Source organism: Pholcus phalangioides, unplaced genomic scaffold (genome assembly GCF_987345545.1).
Source record: "Pholcus phalangioides strain wild (caught in Gottingen) unplaced genomic scaffold, Ppha-v1.0 ptg000021l_1, whole genome shotgun sequence".
Classification (NCBI taxonomy): Eukaryota; Metazoa; Arthropoda; class Arachnida; order Araneae; family Pholcidae; genus Pholcus; species Pholcus phalangioides.
The window spans coordinates 10,323,069-10,338,673 of record NW_028301614.1 but is presented as its reverse complement, the minus strand read 5'-3'; the positions used below and the strand labels follow the sequence as shown (position 1 = coordinate 10,338,673).

Below are 15,605 nucleotides of genomic sequence, written 5' to 3'. Positions count from 1 at the left end.
GCCACAACAGGCAAAATGCCCAACGAGGTGGCTGATAAAAAGATGCCCATAAAAATATGGTTGTCATATGTTTCAAAAATACAGCAACCCAATTAAAAATGCAATTAACACAAATTACAAACACTATATACACATGAAAAAATATTATACAATGCCCATAAAGAATACTTATGGTTGTCTTATTCTAAGAATGGATAGCTTCTCGATTTACCCCAACATGTTTATCGTATTTCTTTTTAAACGTGTCAATTGTGTTACAATTTACTACCTCCGGGGGTAAGCTATTCCATTTATTAACAACCCTATTGGAGAAAAATTCCCTGCGACACCATAACCTTGCATTGTCCCTCACCAATCGATACTGGTGTCCCCTTGTAAAAGCAGTCGATTGGCGGTGTACTAAAAGTTCATGGTCCATCCTATCCATCCCATTGAAAATTTTGAACACTTCGATCATATCTCCTCGACACCTACGTTCATCCAATGTAAACATATTCAAAAAATGAAGTCTTTCTTCATAACTCAAGCCCTGTGTGCCAATAAGGACACGCGTAGCTCTTCTCTGCACCCCTTCAACCAAGTCTATGTCCCTCTGTAGGTATGGTCTCCAAAACCTTACAGCATACTCCAGTCCAGGACGAACTAAGCCTCGAAAAAGAGGAAGAATGACTTTAGGAGAACGCGAAGAGACCTTTTTGAAAATGAGACCAAGCATTCTATTCGATTTTTTGACAACCGCTGAACAATGTTCAGAAAACTTAAGTCGCTCGTCAATGAGAATTCCCAAATCGGTGACTCTAGTTGCATCCACGTATATATTTGCATTTACGTATATTCTGTGCAATCGGTGGATTCATGCGCTGTTAATGCATGGCTTGTTTATCGAAGTGAGTGCAGTGAAACAAACCATATGCACATAATCTTATGAATTCCAGTAAAAAAAAAAGTCGTAGGAAATCTTTGGACTTGGAATCACGACCTGAGAAGAAAATACCGTTCTCTAAGCAGGATTCTCAACATGGTTCTTATGACCAATCGCCTGAGCCTGAGCCAAATGGAACACCATGGTGATTTTGCAAAGAAAGGGTAACCAAACGTGTGTTGCTCAAAATGTGAAATGGTTTTTGTGTTTTGTTTCAAAGAGGTAGTAGCTGTGTTATGAACTGAATCAACTGCATCTCATGTTAAAGTGTTACTCGTGTTTAACCTCCTAAGTCCTGGAGACCATAAAGAGACACTAGACAGAATTTTTAAAAAAATTTCGCCTAGCTAAATATGAAATGTTCACAGAGAGACCTGAAAATAAGTTCTAGATCTAGTGAACATTTGGTAGTAAATCATTCATATTCATCTGTCGATAGAAACTAACATTGGCGTACGCAAAGGAGGGGGGTTGGGGTTCTAACCCCCCCCCCTCTGAGCCAAAATTATAGTGTTATTTTGGAGGAAAAAAGTAACCCCACCCCCCCGAAGGAAAAAAAAAATCGGAACCCCCCCTTCCCCCTCGAGAAAATTCTGCGGACGCCTATGGAAACTAATTCTATCTGGCTTCATGTTGGAAATAGGCACATTCATATAGTTATTTACAAAGTTGCTTTCGGGACTGAAGAAATTAACTATCATATTTAATACTTCATATCACTTAAATTGTTGTTCGGTCTATGCTTCTTCTTATTTCGACAATGTTACTTACAGGCAGTATCACATATACAGTCGAACTCCCAATATAACGAACTCCGATTCAGTTCCTTGATTTAACAATTTTCTTCTGAAATTATGGTGACAATAATGGTTTAACCCCTATTTAACTAATAAAAAACCTCGATATAGCGAATTTTTTTCGAATTGCCCTCAATTTTTTTTTTCTTATTTCTCGTCGCCCAAAACCACAGTTCGTAGATTTGACTTCCCAGGATTTGACTTTCAGCTCTTTTTCAAAAAAATAAAATAAAGAAAGAAATTACAGCAGCGGTTCTCAACCTCTTTAGAATCGCGGGGCCCTTTTCAGTATACAGGTATCCCTCGCTGTAACGCGATTTTGAAAAGGTGATTTTAGAAATTGCAAACAGCAAAATGTTGTGTGCTTTTTGATTATAGTCCTGAAAATGGGCTTGTAAATTAGAGGCATGGCATAATTAAAGTGCCGAAATCCGTTGGATTTGTTGATGTAGGTGAGACATATATGGAGGAAACGCTCAAATCCATCTCAACAGATCTCACTAATGAACATATTTTGGTAATACATCGACAATTCCACCAGAATTTTAATCGAAGAAAACGATCTTAATGAATCTAGAATTGCTATATATTTGCGAGGCATTTTCAGAATCCTCTTACTTTGCTCCTAAAGAGAAGATTAATGCCACTTGTCAGCTGCATCTCAACTGCTTTCATCAAAAAAAAGTTACCAATCTCATACAGAGAGGGCTCTTCAGAAAAGAAAACATCTACATTCACTAGAATCAGTCAGAAGGTAGTGAAGATAGAGATGTGAAAAGTATTAATTATAAATTTATTCATATATAGCCTAGACTGATTAGATTTATTCATAAGTTTGAACAATAAATAAATTAATAAAAAATTATTTGGCGCTGAAGGTTGAGTTAATTTTTTCTTACCCTGCTGAAGAAAACCCATTCTCTATCTTTTAACTCGACTCACTTTATTATTCGATTATTTTGTGGAACCAATGAATCGCATAAAGCTAGGGATGACTGTATAATTTCTATGGCGGAACCTCGTAGGCCTCGTTTATTTGTATATAAAATTTAGCGATTCGTTTTATTTTCCTCGAGCTGCCGCGGAGCTCCCGGGAAGTGCACACGGAGCCCCAAGGGCTCTGCGAAGCACAGGTTGAGAAATGCTGCATTAGAGTAAGTGTGGGAAGGTTTCGTTGGCCAAATTAGTGTACACCAAAAACATAGTGCTGTCTGCATGTTCAGAGATTTCTTAATAAATAAAGTTACTTCAAGTTTAAGCTCTACCTTGACAAGCAAAGAATGGTGGGTCATGTGAAAAGAAAGGTTTTCAGTCAGCGAAAAAAAATGACAATTTTGACATAATTTGATAAAAGTGTTGGACATAACAAAATTTTTTCATGCATTCTGACTTTATTCTTAAATTTAAATAATTTTCAAATTGTTGTCAGAAACAAGAGAAATAAGTTGTAACAACAACCCCGAAATTAAGTAGGTTTTAAAATTTTTCGTTTCCAGTATGTTTGTGATCCTGATCAATTTGATCCCCTCCCCGATTTAACGAATAAAGTTGGCGGATTCTTTCGATTCGTTATATATATATATTATATATATATATATATATATATATATTAGTAAATAATGACATTAATTTTTTGTGATGGCATCCAGGGTAACTCATCTGCTTAATATGACTAACTACTCAAAAAAAAAAAAAAGTGTTTCTTTGCAAATTTTCAATCCTAGCCAATTAAAGAGTTGATAAAAGAACAACATATAATTGAACGACTCGTGGAATAGAAGTAGGATTAACAAGTATGCTATTATTATTAGGATCATTACTAAATCCTCCGTCATCGAGAGCCATTTTACAACCTCGATCGACAATTCATTCAAAGTCCGTTTTCAAATCAGTCTTAAGAGGTGAAAGAAAGACTTGGCAAGGAGCAAAAAAAAAAAAAAAATTATGCCGATTTTTATGAATAACACATTTCTTTTCTCTCTTTTGGCAATTGATTCTTTTTCTTTCCCTTCTTGTACGGATTGAGACGAGGCTCTTCACTCCCTTCTGACAGCTTCTCAAGATAAATGCGTATGCTCCGAAGAAAATTAATGGAGGGGCGATACACGAAATAACTGTAATTACGCGCAGCAACGTATTTTAAGGGCGTTGAATCGAGTGAGGCCCGTTGGACAATTAAAAGCCTTCAAACCGTCCAACTCCTTTCTCCAAATGCGACGGGTCCGTCCGTCGCCCTTACGTCTGACAGGACCGTCAATGATCTTGCACCTGGTCTCACTCATCTTTTTTTCATGAATGTTTCGTATCGTCACTCGCGAGTTCATTAATGTTCCTACGGATGTCGGACATTTGAAATTTCTTTCGTTCCGGCTGTTTGTATACAGTCGATTTCGGTTGCAGCGACGTCGAAGATTCCACGAAATTTTGTCGTTACAACCTGGGTCGACGTTTTCAGGAACATTTCAAATAGTAAAAACACCATCAGGTGCAATATAAAGTGGGGCAACTGAAAGTTGAATTTTCATAACAATCATTTATTTTATTGAGAAAAATGCGGGAAATTGGGATGTTAAGCACGGGCTTAATGAATCTCTTTTGCATCGCCAAGCATCGATACAATAACAGACGAACGTTTCCAGAATGTGACCAGTTCAAATTCTGGGAATTTCTTAAGGAAACGCTATAAAATGAAAACAAAAAGCTAAAAAAATGCATCTTATATCTAAGGTCATTGCGTTTTCTTTTACGTTATAAGCAATATTCATTATTATCCTCAATAGATTTATTGACGTTATAGCCAAGATGTCGTTACAAGCTAGATCGTTATAACCGAGTTTGACTGCATTTCAATCAAACTCGAATTTCATAGTTTTGGATTTTTTAAAAAAATCTTTGAAAATTCAATTTGATTACTAAATTTTAATTTCGAAAAATTCCATTCAAATTTCTGGGGAGGAGAGGGGAAATGAGTACCTGTGTATTGAATGTGCCACCCTATATATTGAGAGAATATCTGTGCTGTGATTTTCGCCCGTGTATGTTGTTGTGGTGTGTTATAATGCTTTGCTTTGTTAGTTTCTGGTGAATGCTAGCGGGGTGCAAGTTCGATTTAGAACCTGTAGAAAATACCCAAAGACGCCGTAGTTCGATTAATGAATTCTGACGTCATTAGGCTCTCCGAGACTGTCAACCCTTTAGGAAAGAACGTACACCATCCCAAGATGGTATCCGGGCGGTCAGCGGTCATGTCTGTCTGTGTGTATTGAATGGGAGTTTTTGTTTTTTCTTTTGCTTTAGGGCAGGGTTTTTCACCTTGTGGTCCACGGGATCACTTACTATCATTGTATTAATGACACATTTTTTTGATGTGAAATTTGTAATTTACTCAACCTTTTTATGACCAGCAAACTATAAAAAAACAACAATAAATTTTGGATTTTATTTGAGGGTGGCTCCGCAATGGACCTCTAACGTTGCAGTGAGGGAGAGGGTTCCGCGGAAATTTTGTTGGATTCTGCAATTGTATAGTCACTAATATAAAAGCTTTATTTCTTCACACCTTAATTTTTCTTCTCAGCTCCCACCAAACCACCTGTCACGGCCCCTTTCTAAATTTTCTTCCGTAGCCCCCTTGAAGTATCCCAGTGCCACTAGGGGGGCCATATAGCCCCCGGTTGAGAACCACTGCTCTAATGTATACCCACCTTTAGACTACATATAAGAAGCCTGAACGAATCCTATATCGACCTTGGAGATATTTAGCCTATATTTTTAACGGGACCCATCTGTCTTCATTTGCGGCCTTGATTTCTGAATTTAGGTATTCAAGGGATAGACGTAAAAGTTATTTGTGCATTATATTATGCAATATACACCTGAACGAGTTTATATTTTTGTGTGTACTAATTTTAAAAAATCTGTACTGCCTTTTCAGAACAAATTCAGAAAAGTTGTAGCGCAACAATATGGAAATTATAAAGAAGCATTAAAACAGTTTTGAAAAGTGTATAATGTACGGCTTGTCATTCCGTAGCGAACTTGGTGGGATGAAATGATGGAAAAGTCATTGAAAAATTGTGGAAAAGCATTCAAAAGACCAATAATCACATGAAAAGGGGGGGGGGGCTGAGAGAATTCCATACATTAGTGAAAAATAATGAATACGGCAAAAGGGACGAGGTTAAAAAATGGAAATGTAAGAACATGGCCAAATTCGCGGGTGAAAAACAGGGCTTCGCACAAGTCTTGCTTTTGAGGAAAAAACGTTTTCCGATTAGCGAAAAAAATGACAATTTCGATAGAATTTAATAAAAATGTTGCATTTGTATCAAACAAACTTCTATCAAACAATGTTTTCAATTATTATACTCTATTTTTAAGTTTCTGTTTCTTTCCAATTGTTGCCAAAAATACGTTGTAACAGCAACCTCCCAAAGGGAGTTGCTTTTAAAATTTGCCGTTTCGAGTGTGTGCCGTTCGAGCTGTTAGAGAGCCGAATGCTCCTGATCAATTTGACCCCGATTTAACAAATAAAATTGTCGATTTCTTACGATTCGTTAAAAAGGGATTCTACTGTATCAGACCATTGAATTAGCAGTCCATTGAATTGTTTCAACTACTTACTAGACCAGAATTAAAGTTTGAGCCGAGTCCTAGCTCTCAACGGCTGACTGTTGGCATCAAAACCGGCTCAAGGAGCTTGTGAAGAAATTAAAAGATAAACTGTGATGTTTGTGAGGGTGCGAGTGTGAGTGATTTTGGCAAAATTTTGATGAACAGCCTGGCTCTTTTAAATATTTCGCCTAAGGGAAAATTTCGTCATCATATATGTGAATCACATCTGTAAAAGCTACCAAAAACGTCGTTCATGTCAATTTCAAGGAATCCGGTACACGCAGGACTAGGTTCACAAGTAGATGCTTGGTCAGCCGGGCAAGAACGCATTTTTGCGCTACCTTGTAATGTTGAAGAAAAATTTGTGCACACTCTGTAATGGTGCCGCTGGCGCCAGACCAGAGTGTGGTGCACAAATTTTTGCAGAGTGTTCACAAAAATCCGCCTGCCCCCCCCCCCCAGTTGCGGCAGAACAATGGCCCCACAAGTGTGGGACTGACGGGACTCCAGCCCCGGGATCCGAGACGATTCTCAATGTTTTTGGTTTTGCCGGAGTAAATTCACTATAGAGGGGCCCATGAGAAGTTTCACCAGGGAAATCCGCCAAAGTGCCTAGCCTCGGGGCCCTGCTCCAGGATATTAAAAATTTCTCAAAAGCAGCTTTGGTTTCAATAGAAAAACGAAACATTTTTCTTCCAGATGTAGGGTTACCGAATTCGAAAACTGAGAAAGGAGGACGCCTGCGCGCGCATACTAAGTGATAACTAATCTTATCCCAATTTTCTCAGTAGATAACGCCGCTATTCCAACCAATAAAACCGGCCACAACAATTTTTCCTAACTAAAACAGAACTGCTAAAGAAGAAGAAGAAACAGAGAAAAATTCTGGGAATTTCGGCGGTTATTGGTGAATGTGTGTGGTGGTGGGGGGAAGAAACAAGAAACACTCATATCAATGAAGAAATATATGTTTGAAAGTGGAGAAAAAAAAATTTCTCCAGAAAAAGGGAAAAATGAAAAGGGGGGGGGGGATAAGGGATCGAATTTTCAGAAACCAAGTAGGAGGACGCTTGGTAACCCTAACCACATGGAAAAAGTCACTCCGTGACAAGAACAACGTGCTGCCATCTGGGAAGCGGTTAGCGATACATACACGTTTTGAAATTTACGAGTGATCATCACTCGAACTCAGCACTTTAATTTTATGTAATGAATTTTATTTCAAACTCAATTTTGTTAATGAGTAAAACTATGTATTCAATCATCAGTTAAACTGCTTTTAAATAACTTTATTGAAAATAATTAAATACTATTTATTTTATTATAACTATCCATTGGAACCCCGTTTCACCAATTACGGTTTTCGGTTTTCGAAAATAGATTTTCTGTGGCACCAATCATCAAGTGATCTTTTCAAGTGAATTTATAGCATGGTTATCCGCAAAAACAATGCGGATAGTTGTCCCGGGACAATTAATAACAGGCTAATTAATTTGTCAGCCCTGCTCTTGTCAGGGGGGGGGGGGGGCCCATAACGCAGTGTTTCTCAAAGTATGCGTCGCGGCGAGATGGAGATATTCATTTGTATGCCTATCTAAGCATTTGAAGTGGTTCTTTTAAAAGTGAAAATATCTGCCAAACCAGCGTTTCTCAACCTTATGGCCCGTGACAATGGTGTAAGTGGACCGCAAGCAGACTTAATAATTCAATTTTAACTGGTTGGGAAATTAATCAATTGTTGTAATCAATATTATAGTAATATCAATACGGATTCATAAATAAAAATTGTACGTTATAAAAAAAATGAATTAAAATTTCATACTTAGATTCATTATATCTCATCAAGGAGAGTGACGTCATCCGCATGAGTGACCCAGTGATCACTCATAGGATCTCACATACTGTGAGGGAAGGCGAAATGTCGAGGATGAAATTTCAGTTGGTCAAATGCGCCTGGGACGAAACGTGCTAGGGCCAAAATGTCGGGGGGGGGGGGGGAGGAGAGTAAAGTTTTTGTAAACCCATGCACAGCCATTGTCTCTATCAATATGTTTGTCATTTCACTTTTCAAGTCAACCAACGTAGAGGAAGAATAAAATTCTAAATCAACCAACCTGTGGCGAAAATTCGTGTGAGAATAAAGTGCCGCGTGTTCGTGTATAGGGGGGAAGGGGGTTTCGTTCAAAAATGCATGAATTGAATGCAAACCAATCATTGAACATCCGCGAAAGAAAATAAAAACATCCGTTCTAGACATTATTCTCTAATCTGTGCGTTGTATAAATAGCGCCATTACCAGCACTTCCTATCTCCATTCAAATACCAGTAGGCCGTGGTATCTTTAAGGGGAAGGGATACACAGTGTGTCCTGTGTACCAACAACCAAACAAACAAAAACCGAGAAGTTTAGTTAATGGAATGTAAAGAAGGATGAAACGGCTATCTTAAAGATTAAATCACTGAAAAAACAATGTGTTATAGAGTTCAAAACAGGAAGAAAATGTGGTTTTCGAGAATGTGTTTTTTCCCCTCCCTCAGTGTTTCCCAAAGTGGACAATATCGTCCCCTGGTGGCGATGGAATGGTCCAGGGGGGCGAGAGAAAAGCTACGAACTTAACAAAGGATCCTAAGGCCGTTCTAAGGGTTCAGTTGAGTTGGGGGGCGATGAGAGGAAAAAAATTGCTGATGAAGGGGCTATGGAATAAAAAGATTGGGAAACTATGCTCTAATTCATAGAAGGATATAGGCGAACTGGCTGGCCCAGTTGACCCGACCAATGTCCGAATTTCGATCGCCGGGCTTTGGTCGGCCCCATACACCGATCTAACGGTTCTTTGAGTCATTATCACGTTAGCGTATTTTTTTGTCATAATTACAGCCACTTATAGTTATGACTATCTATGAAAACCCTAACAATCGGGGATCGATATATAGGGATATACAGGATGCCCTGTAAATGCTAATGTGGCCTTTATCTTATCCACCGTCCGTCGTACAGGTATAGTTTCAATTTAAAAAATGCTCAAAAGGCGTTTAAAAATTACCCTGTGCTAGTTTTGAGAGTGTCACAAAATAAAAAAATCTAAATTTTTATGCGGTCCCCTTGTTTTATAACCTCCAATTAGAAAGTTGTTGCCTGTCTTTCCTGAACCCAACAAAAAAATTCCCATGTTTTTCACTGCAATATTCAATAAGATATTTTAATTTTAAAATCAGAGAAAAGTTGGGAAATAACAGCAAACCCTAACAGACAATTTTCTCTCATTTATGCTGTCCGAATTCGAATATCTTAGCGAATATTGCACTTAGAAACTTGGAATTTTTTTCTCGGCCTCACCGTATTTTCACTCTCAGAACTGGTACATAGTAATTTTTGAACACTTTTTCAGAAATTTTAAATTGAAACTGTACCTCTACGACTGATGATTAGATAAAGATCGCATAAGGACACCCGTTATAGGGGCGGACTAAAGCCCGAAATCCGGACGTTGGCAGGGTCAACTGGCCGATTTCGGGTTTTGGCGGTAACATATATGTAATATATCATAATTTGGTATCTGATATCGAAACTTTAAATTTTTTTTACTTCAACTTCCGAGCTGTTGTGATCGTGAGAACTTCATTTTAAGAGAGATGAATTTTAATTTTATAAGATTTGAAATTCCATTCGTATGACGGCTGAGCCAGTGGGGGTGAAGCTTACCCTTCGTTTCCACGAATCATTGCATTTTTTCCTATTCATTCTCAATATAAGGAGTTTGTATTTCTTGCCTCAATATCTTGTTCACTTTTTAAAAATTGGTACACAGTTCAATTCTATGCTTTGCAGCTGAAACACGTGTTTTACAGAAGGTGAAGAGGACGTTGCTTGTGTGTACGTTTTCGTTAAAAAAAAAAAAAATATATATATATATATATATATATATATATATGTTACGGTAAATGTGATTATTATGTATACTTAGTAATCGTCCTGGTAAGCTTGATAAATTTACCACTTTTACCGGCGAATATGCATAATACCGAAGCGTCGTTAGTAAGTTTGATAAATAATAAAAAATTTATCTATTTTTTTTTACCGGTGATTAGGCATGATAACTAAGTGCTATTTGTGAATTTGACATTTATCGCCTTATCTGTGATTATTCATAACACTCAACTAATATTGCTGAATTGGTAAATGCGAAAACATTCCAATTGAGTCTAGTATGTGTGACGAATATAGTCATAGTAATATGCACTTCAGATTTCCTTAAAATTAACAATATGAACTTGATCTATAATTTTTCCATATTAATACATGATGAGCGAACTTTGAAAACATTCTAGCACTGGCTGCAATTTTGCATAAGGCTCATTATTTAGCTAAACCTCATATGAGGAATGGGAAATATTCGAGATTCAATCGATACACAGGGTGTCCGGATCAAATGTCCCTAATTTCAAACAACGAGTAAAAGTCAGAGACGTCACGTAGGGTGACGATATTAGAAAAACTTGGACGCCCAACTCTGCGAGTTTGACGACAAATTTTCTGAAAGCGTCGTTACGTACGCTGTCATTGTTACGAGCCAACGAAGAGGAAAATTGCATCATCACAATTGAAGACGCAAATTGTTCTGTGGAATTGATTGTTAGCTCTCTTCGACAGTGAACCTGACTTCCACTCCAGAATCACTTTTTTTCAGATGAGACAATATTCCATGTGTTCAACAGGGTAAATAAGCACAGGAGCCGAATTGGGGGCTCAGAAAATCCTCATACAGTTTTCGAAGTGCAAAGCAACGATCTCAAAATCAATGTATGGTGCAAGCTTTCACGTGATATTGTCATTTGGTCATTTTTCATCCGGGCAACAAAAGGAGCACACGTAGAGAGAAGTCCACTGATTTTTTACAAAATTTTTTTTGAGTGTTGCTTACTTCTCACCTCCTTCCCAACTTCTTGTAAACTGACTGATTATAAATAGGGACATTTGATCCGGACATCCTGTATGACTGCTCCCCCCCCCCCCCAAAATCACTCCTTTGTTTCGTTGTTAGAAATTTTATTTGAACTCGGAAGTTCAATTTATTCATTTCTAACAAGCGAATATGCAGAAGAATTATAACATATTCTCAAATGCTTGATGAATTTTCATTAATTCCTTTTTTTCCCTATTTATTTTATGCAGAAAAAAAGCACGCAGAGCTTCACAAAGCCAGCTTCAAGTTTGACCTGAACAACATTCCTGAACAGGAGGACGTCTGGACTGCAGAACTTGTACTATATCGTCCTCCAGGATCAGAGACCATATCATCGCAGAGGGTAAAAATCTACGACGTGCTGAGGCCGTCCAAGAATAAAGGTTCGGAACCGATCCTCAGGTTGGTTGACACGAGGGTCTTGCATTCCAAGTCCAAGAAAGGTCAGTGGGAAACTTTCGACATCATGCCGGCCCTGCACCGCTGGCGCAAAGACCCTTCCAGTAACCACGGTGTGCACATCGAACTGTCCACGGGAGCGAATAGCAGCGTCCCGCTTCACCTCAGACTCAAACGCGATACAGGGGAATCGCACGAGCAGTGGCAGACGTACCAACCCTTGCTGGTGACTTATTCTAGGGACCCCACGAAACAGGCGTCTATCGGCAGGACTCGCCGCAGCCCCCGTAAACACCGGCGAAAAGGACGGAAGGACAATTGCCGCCGTCACGCGCTGTACGTGGACTTCAGCGACGTCGGTTGGAACGACTGGATAGTCGCTCCTCCAGGTTACGACGCGTACTTCTGCCACGGAGAGTGTCCGTTCCCGCTGGCGGACCACTTGAACTCCACCAACCACGCCATCGTGCAAACCCTAGTGAATTCCGTTAATCCGGCAGCCGTGCCGAGAGCGTGCTGCGTACCCACAGAGCTTTCTCCCATATCTATGCTGTACGTGGACGAGTACGACAAGGTCGTGCTCAAGAACTACCAGGATATGGTCGTCGAGGGATGCGGATGCCGTTGACGAGACGCCCATCGACATAGTTGCCAACCCCCAACTTCTTCTCAAGTACGGTGAATGTTTGAAAAAAGTTTGTGTCATTCTATTATTTTTTTTTCTTTCGATGAAAAGGTAAAGATCCGCGCAAGTTCTTGCGAAAGAGGCAAGGGAGAATCCAAGGTCTTTCTTCAAACGGCTTGCCGAGAGATGCGCTGAAAAATAGTTCGTGTTCGGGTGTGTTTTACCTTATCTTCTATGACATGTCCCCATCACGCGACTGTCACTGGACGAACGACATGAAAGGAGACGAGATGGTAAACTCTTTGGTTTTGAAATTCTGACAAGAACCACCCGACTGCCAAGTTCTAAGCCAGTAGAGACAACAGCACTCCTCTTCGAAAACCTACCGCCACCATCAGCAGCACGAAGACAGACAAACACGTACTGCTTTTTCCTTCGAGTTGGATCGATTCCAGCTGAAAAAAAAGTTGCTTTCCCAGTACATCTAATTGCATAATTTTTTTTATATATATACTGAATATGTTATATTTTGTATTCAAAGCTATATCATTGCTTGGAGGCACGACTTCGTTTGTTATTGGAAGCAACGGAAATAGTAAATAACAGAAAAGAGCAGAAATTCTTTCTTACGTTTTTTCTTAATTACGTTTTGCCCTTGTATTTCAATCTGGTCATGTATTGTGTACGCTTCTGTTTGTGATTGATTCTGTGCGTCCTCAAGTGTCCTTTATTATTGTTAGAAATTATGCACATGTATAATAATATATGTTTACCTTTTATTATTTTTTTTTTGAGCTTGTTTGCGTGTGTGTTGCTTTAAATAGCAATAGAAAACAACTGAATAGCTTAATTATTGTGAACATATATATCGAACAGCTATACATAGTCAACTGGCAATATCCGAAGGTGATTACCAAGTACAATGCAGTCCATATAGAAGTTCTACTAATCACAGACTATCCTGAAAGCAACAATTCATCCTCTTTAAAACATCAGAATGATGACACTTGAATCACCACTTCTCTATCCTTTTCGTAAATAAATTTCCCAACCTCATGAACTATAGAAACCCACAATATCAAAGTCATTACAAGTCAAACAGGAACACCGTGGAAGCCAGTTATGTCCTTTTGATTATCTAGCATTATTGTATTTTTATGTCAAGCAAAAAAATAATCAATATAGTTATCAATCAAATTGCAATTTTTCCGCCAACTGCCAATAACACACGATTTATCCACCGTTTCACACAAAATGAAACGATTCTGAACAGACGTAAAATTTCTATTATGGCTCATATTTTTTTTTTTTACTATGCTTGCACCACACACACAACCCGGTACGATTTTGAAGCATTGATCCCGTTGAGACTTGCTCCTCTCACAAACACCGAATTTGAAATAAATATTATGTGGAGTATTCAATTCTGAGGAGCAATTAGTTATAATGGGTGTTTCACGAAAAAAGTGTCTGAGAAGAATTAAAATTCTACGGTTGATTTCAAAATAGCGTATAGCTTAAAATCTGAAATTTTAAGCAAAAAGAGGGTAATTCAAATGTGATATTGGCACATCCGAGAAAAATGATAATTGGGAAGAAACATCATATCAGTAGATCCCGGATTATATGCGCAAAAAAGGGGCAGAATATGCATTAAAAATGCAGCATTTTATATATGCTGAAATATGCATGAAATAAAAATATGCCTAAAAAATTCTTCAATGTGCTTTTAAGACAATTCTTCTATGCATTTTAAGGCATATTTCGATAATTTTTCATATATATTAAAGGTATATTGAAAAATATGTATACAGGAAACATGAAAAAATATGAATTTCAAAATGCTGAAGTTTCCCTAAAAAAGGAAAATGTGCAAAAATTAAAAAAAAAAATGTGCATTTAAAACTGCAAAAATATAACCTAAAAATGGAAAATATGTATAAAAAGAAAAATATGCATATTAAAAGCACAAGTATCGCCTAACCTAAGAGAAAAGAAAAATAAGAAAATAAAACAAAAAAATATCCGCAGGAAATGAACCCATGTATTTAGAAATACAAAAATATGCATTTAAAAATGCCTAAAATATTCATTTAAAAATGCCTAAAATGTTCATTTAAAAATGCCTAAAATATTCATTTAAAAATGCCTAAAATATTCATTTAAAAATGCCTAAAAATACGGCCTAAAATGAATAATACTTAATGGTGAAATATCTTTAAAAAATATGAAAGAAATTTGATCAAAATTGAATAAAAATAATCTTGCAAACAATGTGATCGAAACGGCAAAAATGCTAAATATATATATATATATATATATATTCAAAAATTTCGGTGAGTTTATGCATTTACATGCAGCTACTGTAAAAAGCACTAAAATATGTAATTGCATATGTACATATTCGGGCTGTAATTATCAGTAATGAAATTCTTAATTTTCGCCACTTTTTAAAATAATTGTCTAAAATATTTCAAGACTTCGAAAAACACAATAAAATAACTTTAAATAACGGATATCTTGGCAAATGTATATTCAAATGCTTCGGCCGCTTGATCAGGATTACGATGCGATCATTCAAGGCTCACTATACACGCTCATAGCTCAATAACGTGATCATTGTGCTGCCAATTAAAGAATATTAAACGTCTCCAATTGTGAATTCATTATACCCTCGCTAATGCCATTCGTTAATTTCTTCGCCAAAATGAAATATATAAGATATTACAATTTACTTTCACAGAAATCATCGCAGAGAATAACCCCCGCCACCGAATGCTTTTTATACCCTGCCCTCTTCAATTTTTATTGTTTGTGTTGTTCGTGGGGACTCTCGAAACGTAACCCCCGCGAATACCGAGGGCCAACTGGAAAAAGAAATACCGTAAGGGCGTAAATTTTACTGATTGGCATGTTTTCTTTGTTAAGGGCACTATAAAAAAGCAAGTTCTTATATTTCCCCCTAATTATTATTTCACTAAGATGCCAATATATGAACCAGTGTTTCCCAAAGTGGAAAATATTGCCCTCTGGGCTGGGCAGAGCAGTAGAAGCCATGAGTTCAGTATAGTGTCCCACGGGTTGGCTGTAGCTTTTTTTTTTGCTGATTGTTTTTCATTTTGGGATCAATGATAGAATGTCTATACCCTTCGTGAAAGATCATGTATATCACCAGGAGCTTATTTGAGCATAACCTTCAATTTTCGTGTGTTTCTTGTTGAAAATATTCGCCGATATGTTCTAAAACAGATTTTCACATTTTCCTATGAGTATCGTCTATCTCA

General features: G+C 37.7%; 1 protein-coding gene across 1 annotated transcript in view; it reads left to right on the top strand.

Moving 5' to 3' along the window:
* The window catches only part of LOC149070593 (bone morphogenetic protein 2-like), a 69,087-nt gene extending 54,775 nt beyond the window's left edge, over positions 1-14,312 (top strand). The window contains exon 3 of the mRNA XM_089248984.1: positions 11,507-14,312. Coding sequence (XP_089105110.1) covers positions 11,507-12,324 — 818 coding nt within the window. The 3' untranslated portion in view covers positions 12,325-14,312. The remainder of the gene's footprint in view (positions 1-11,506) is intronic.
* Positions 14,313-15,605: the final 1,293 nt, after the last annotated feature.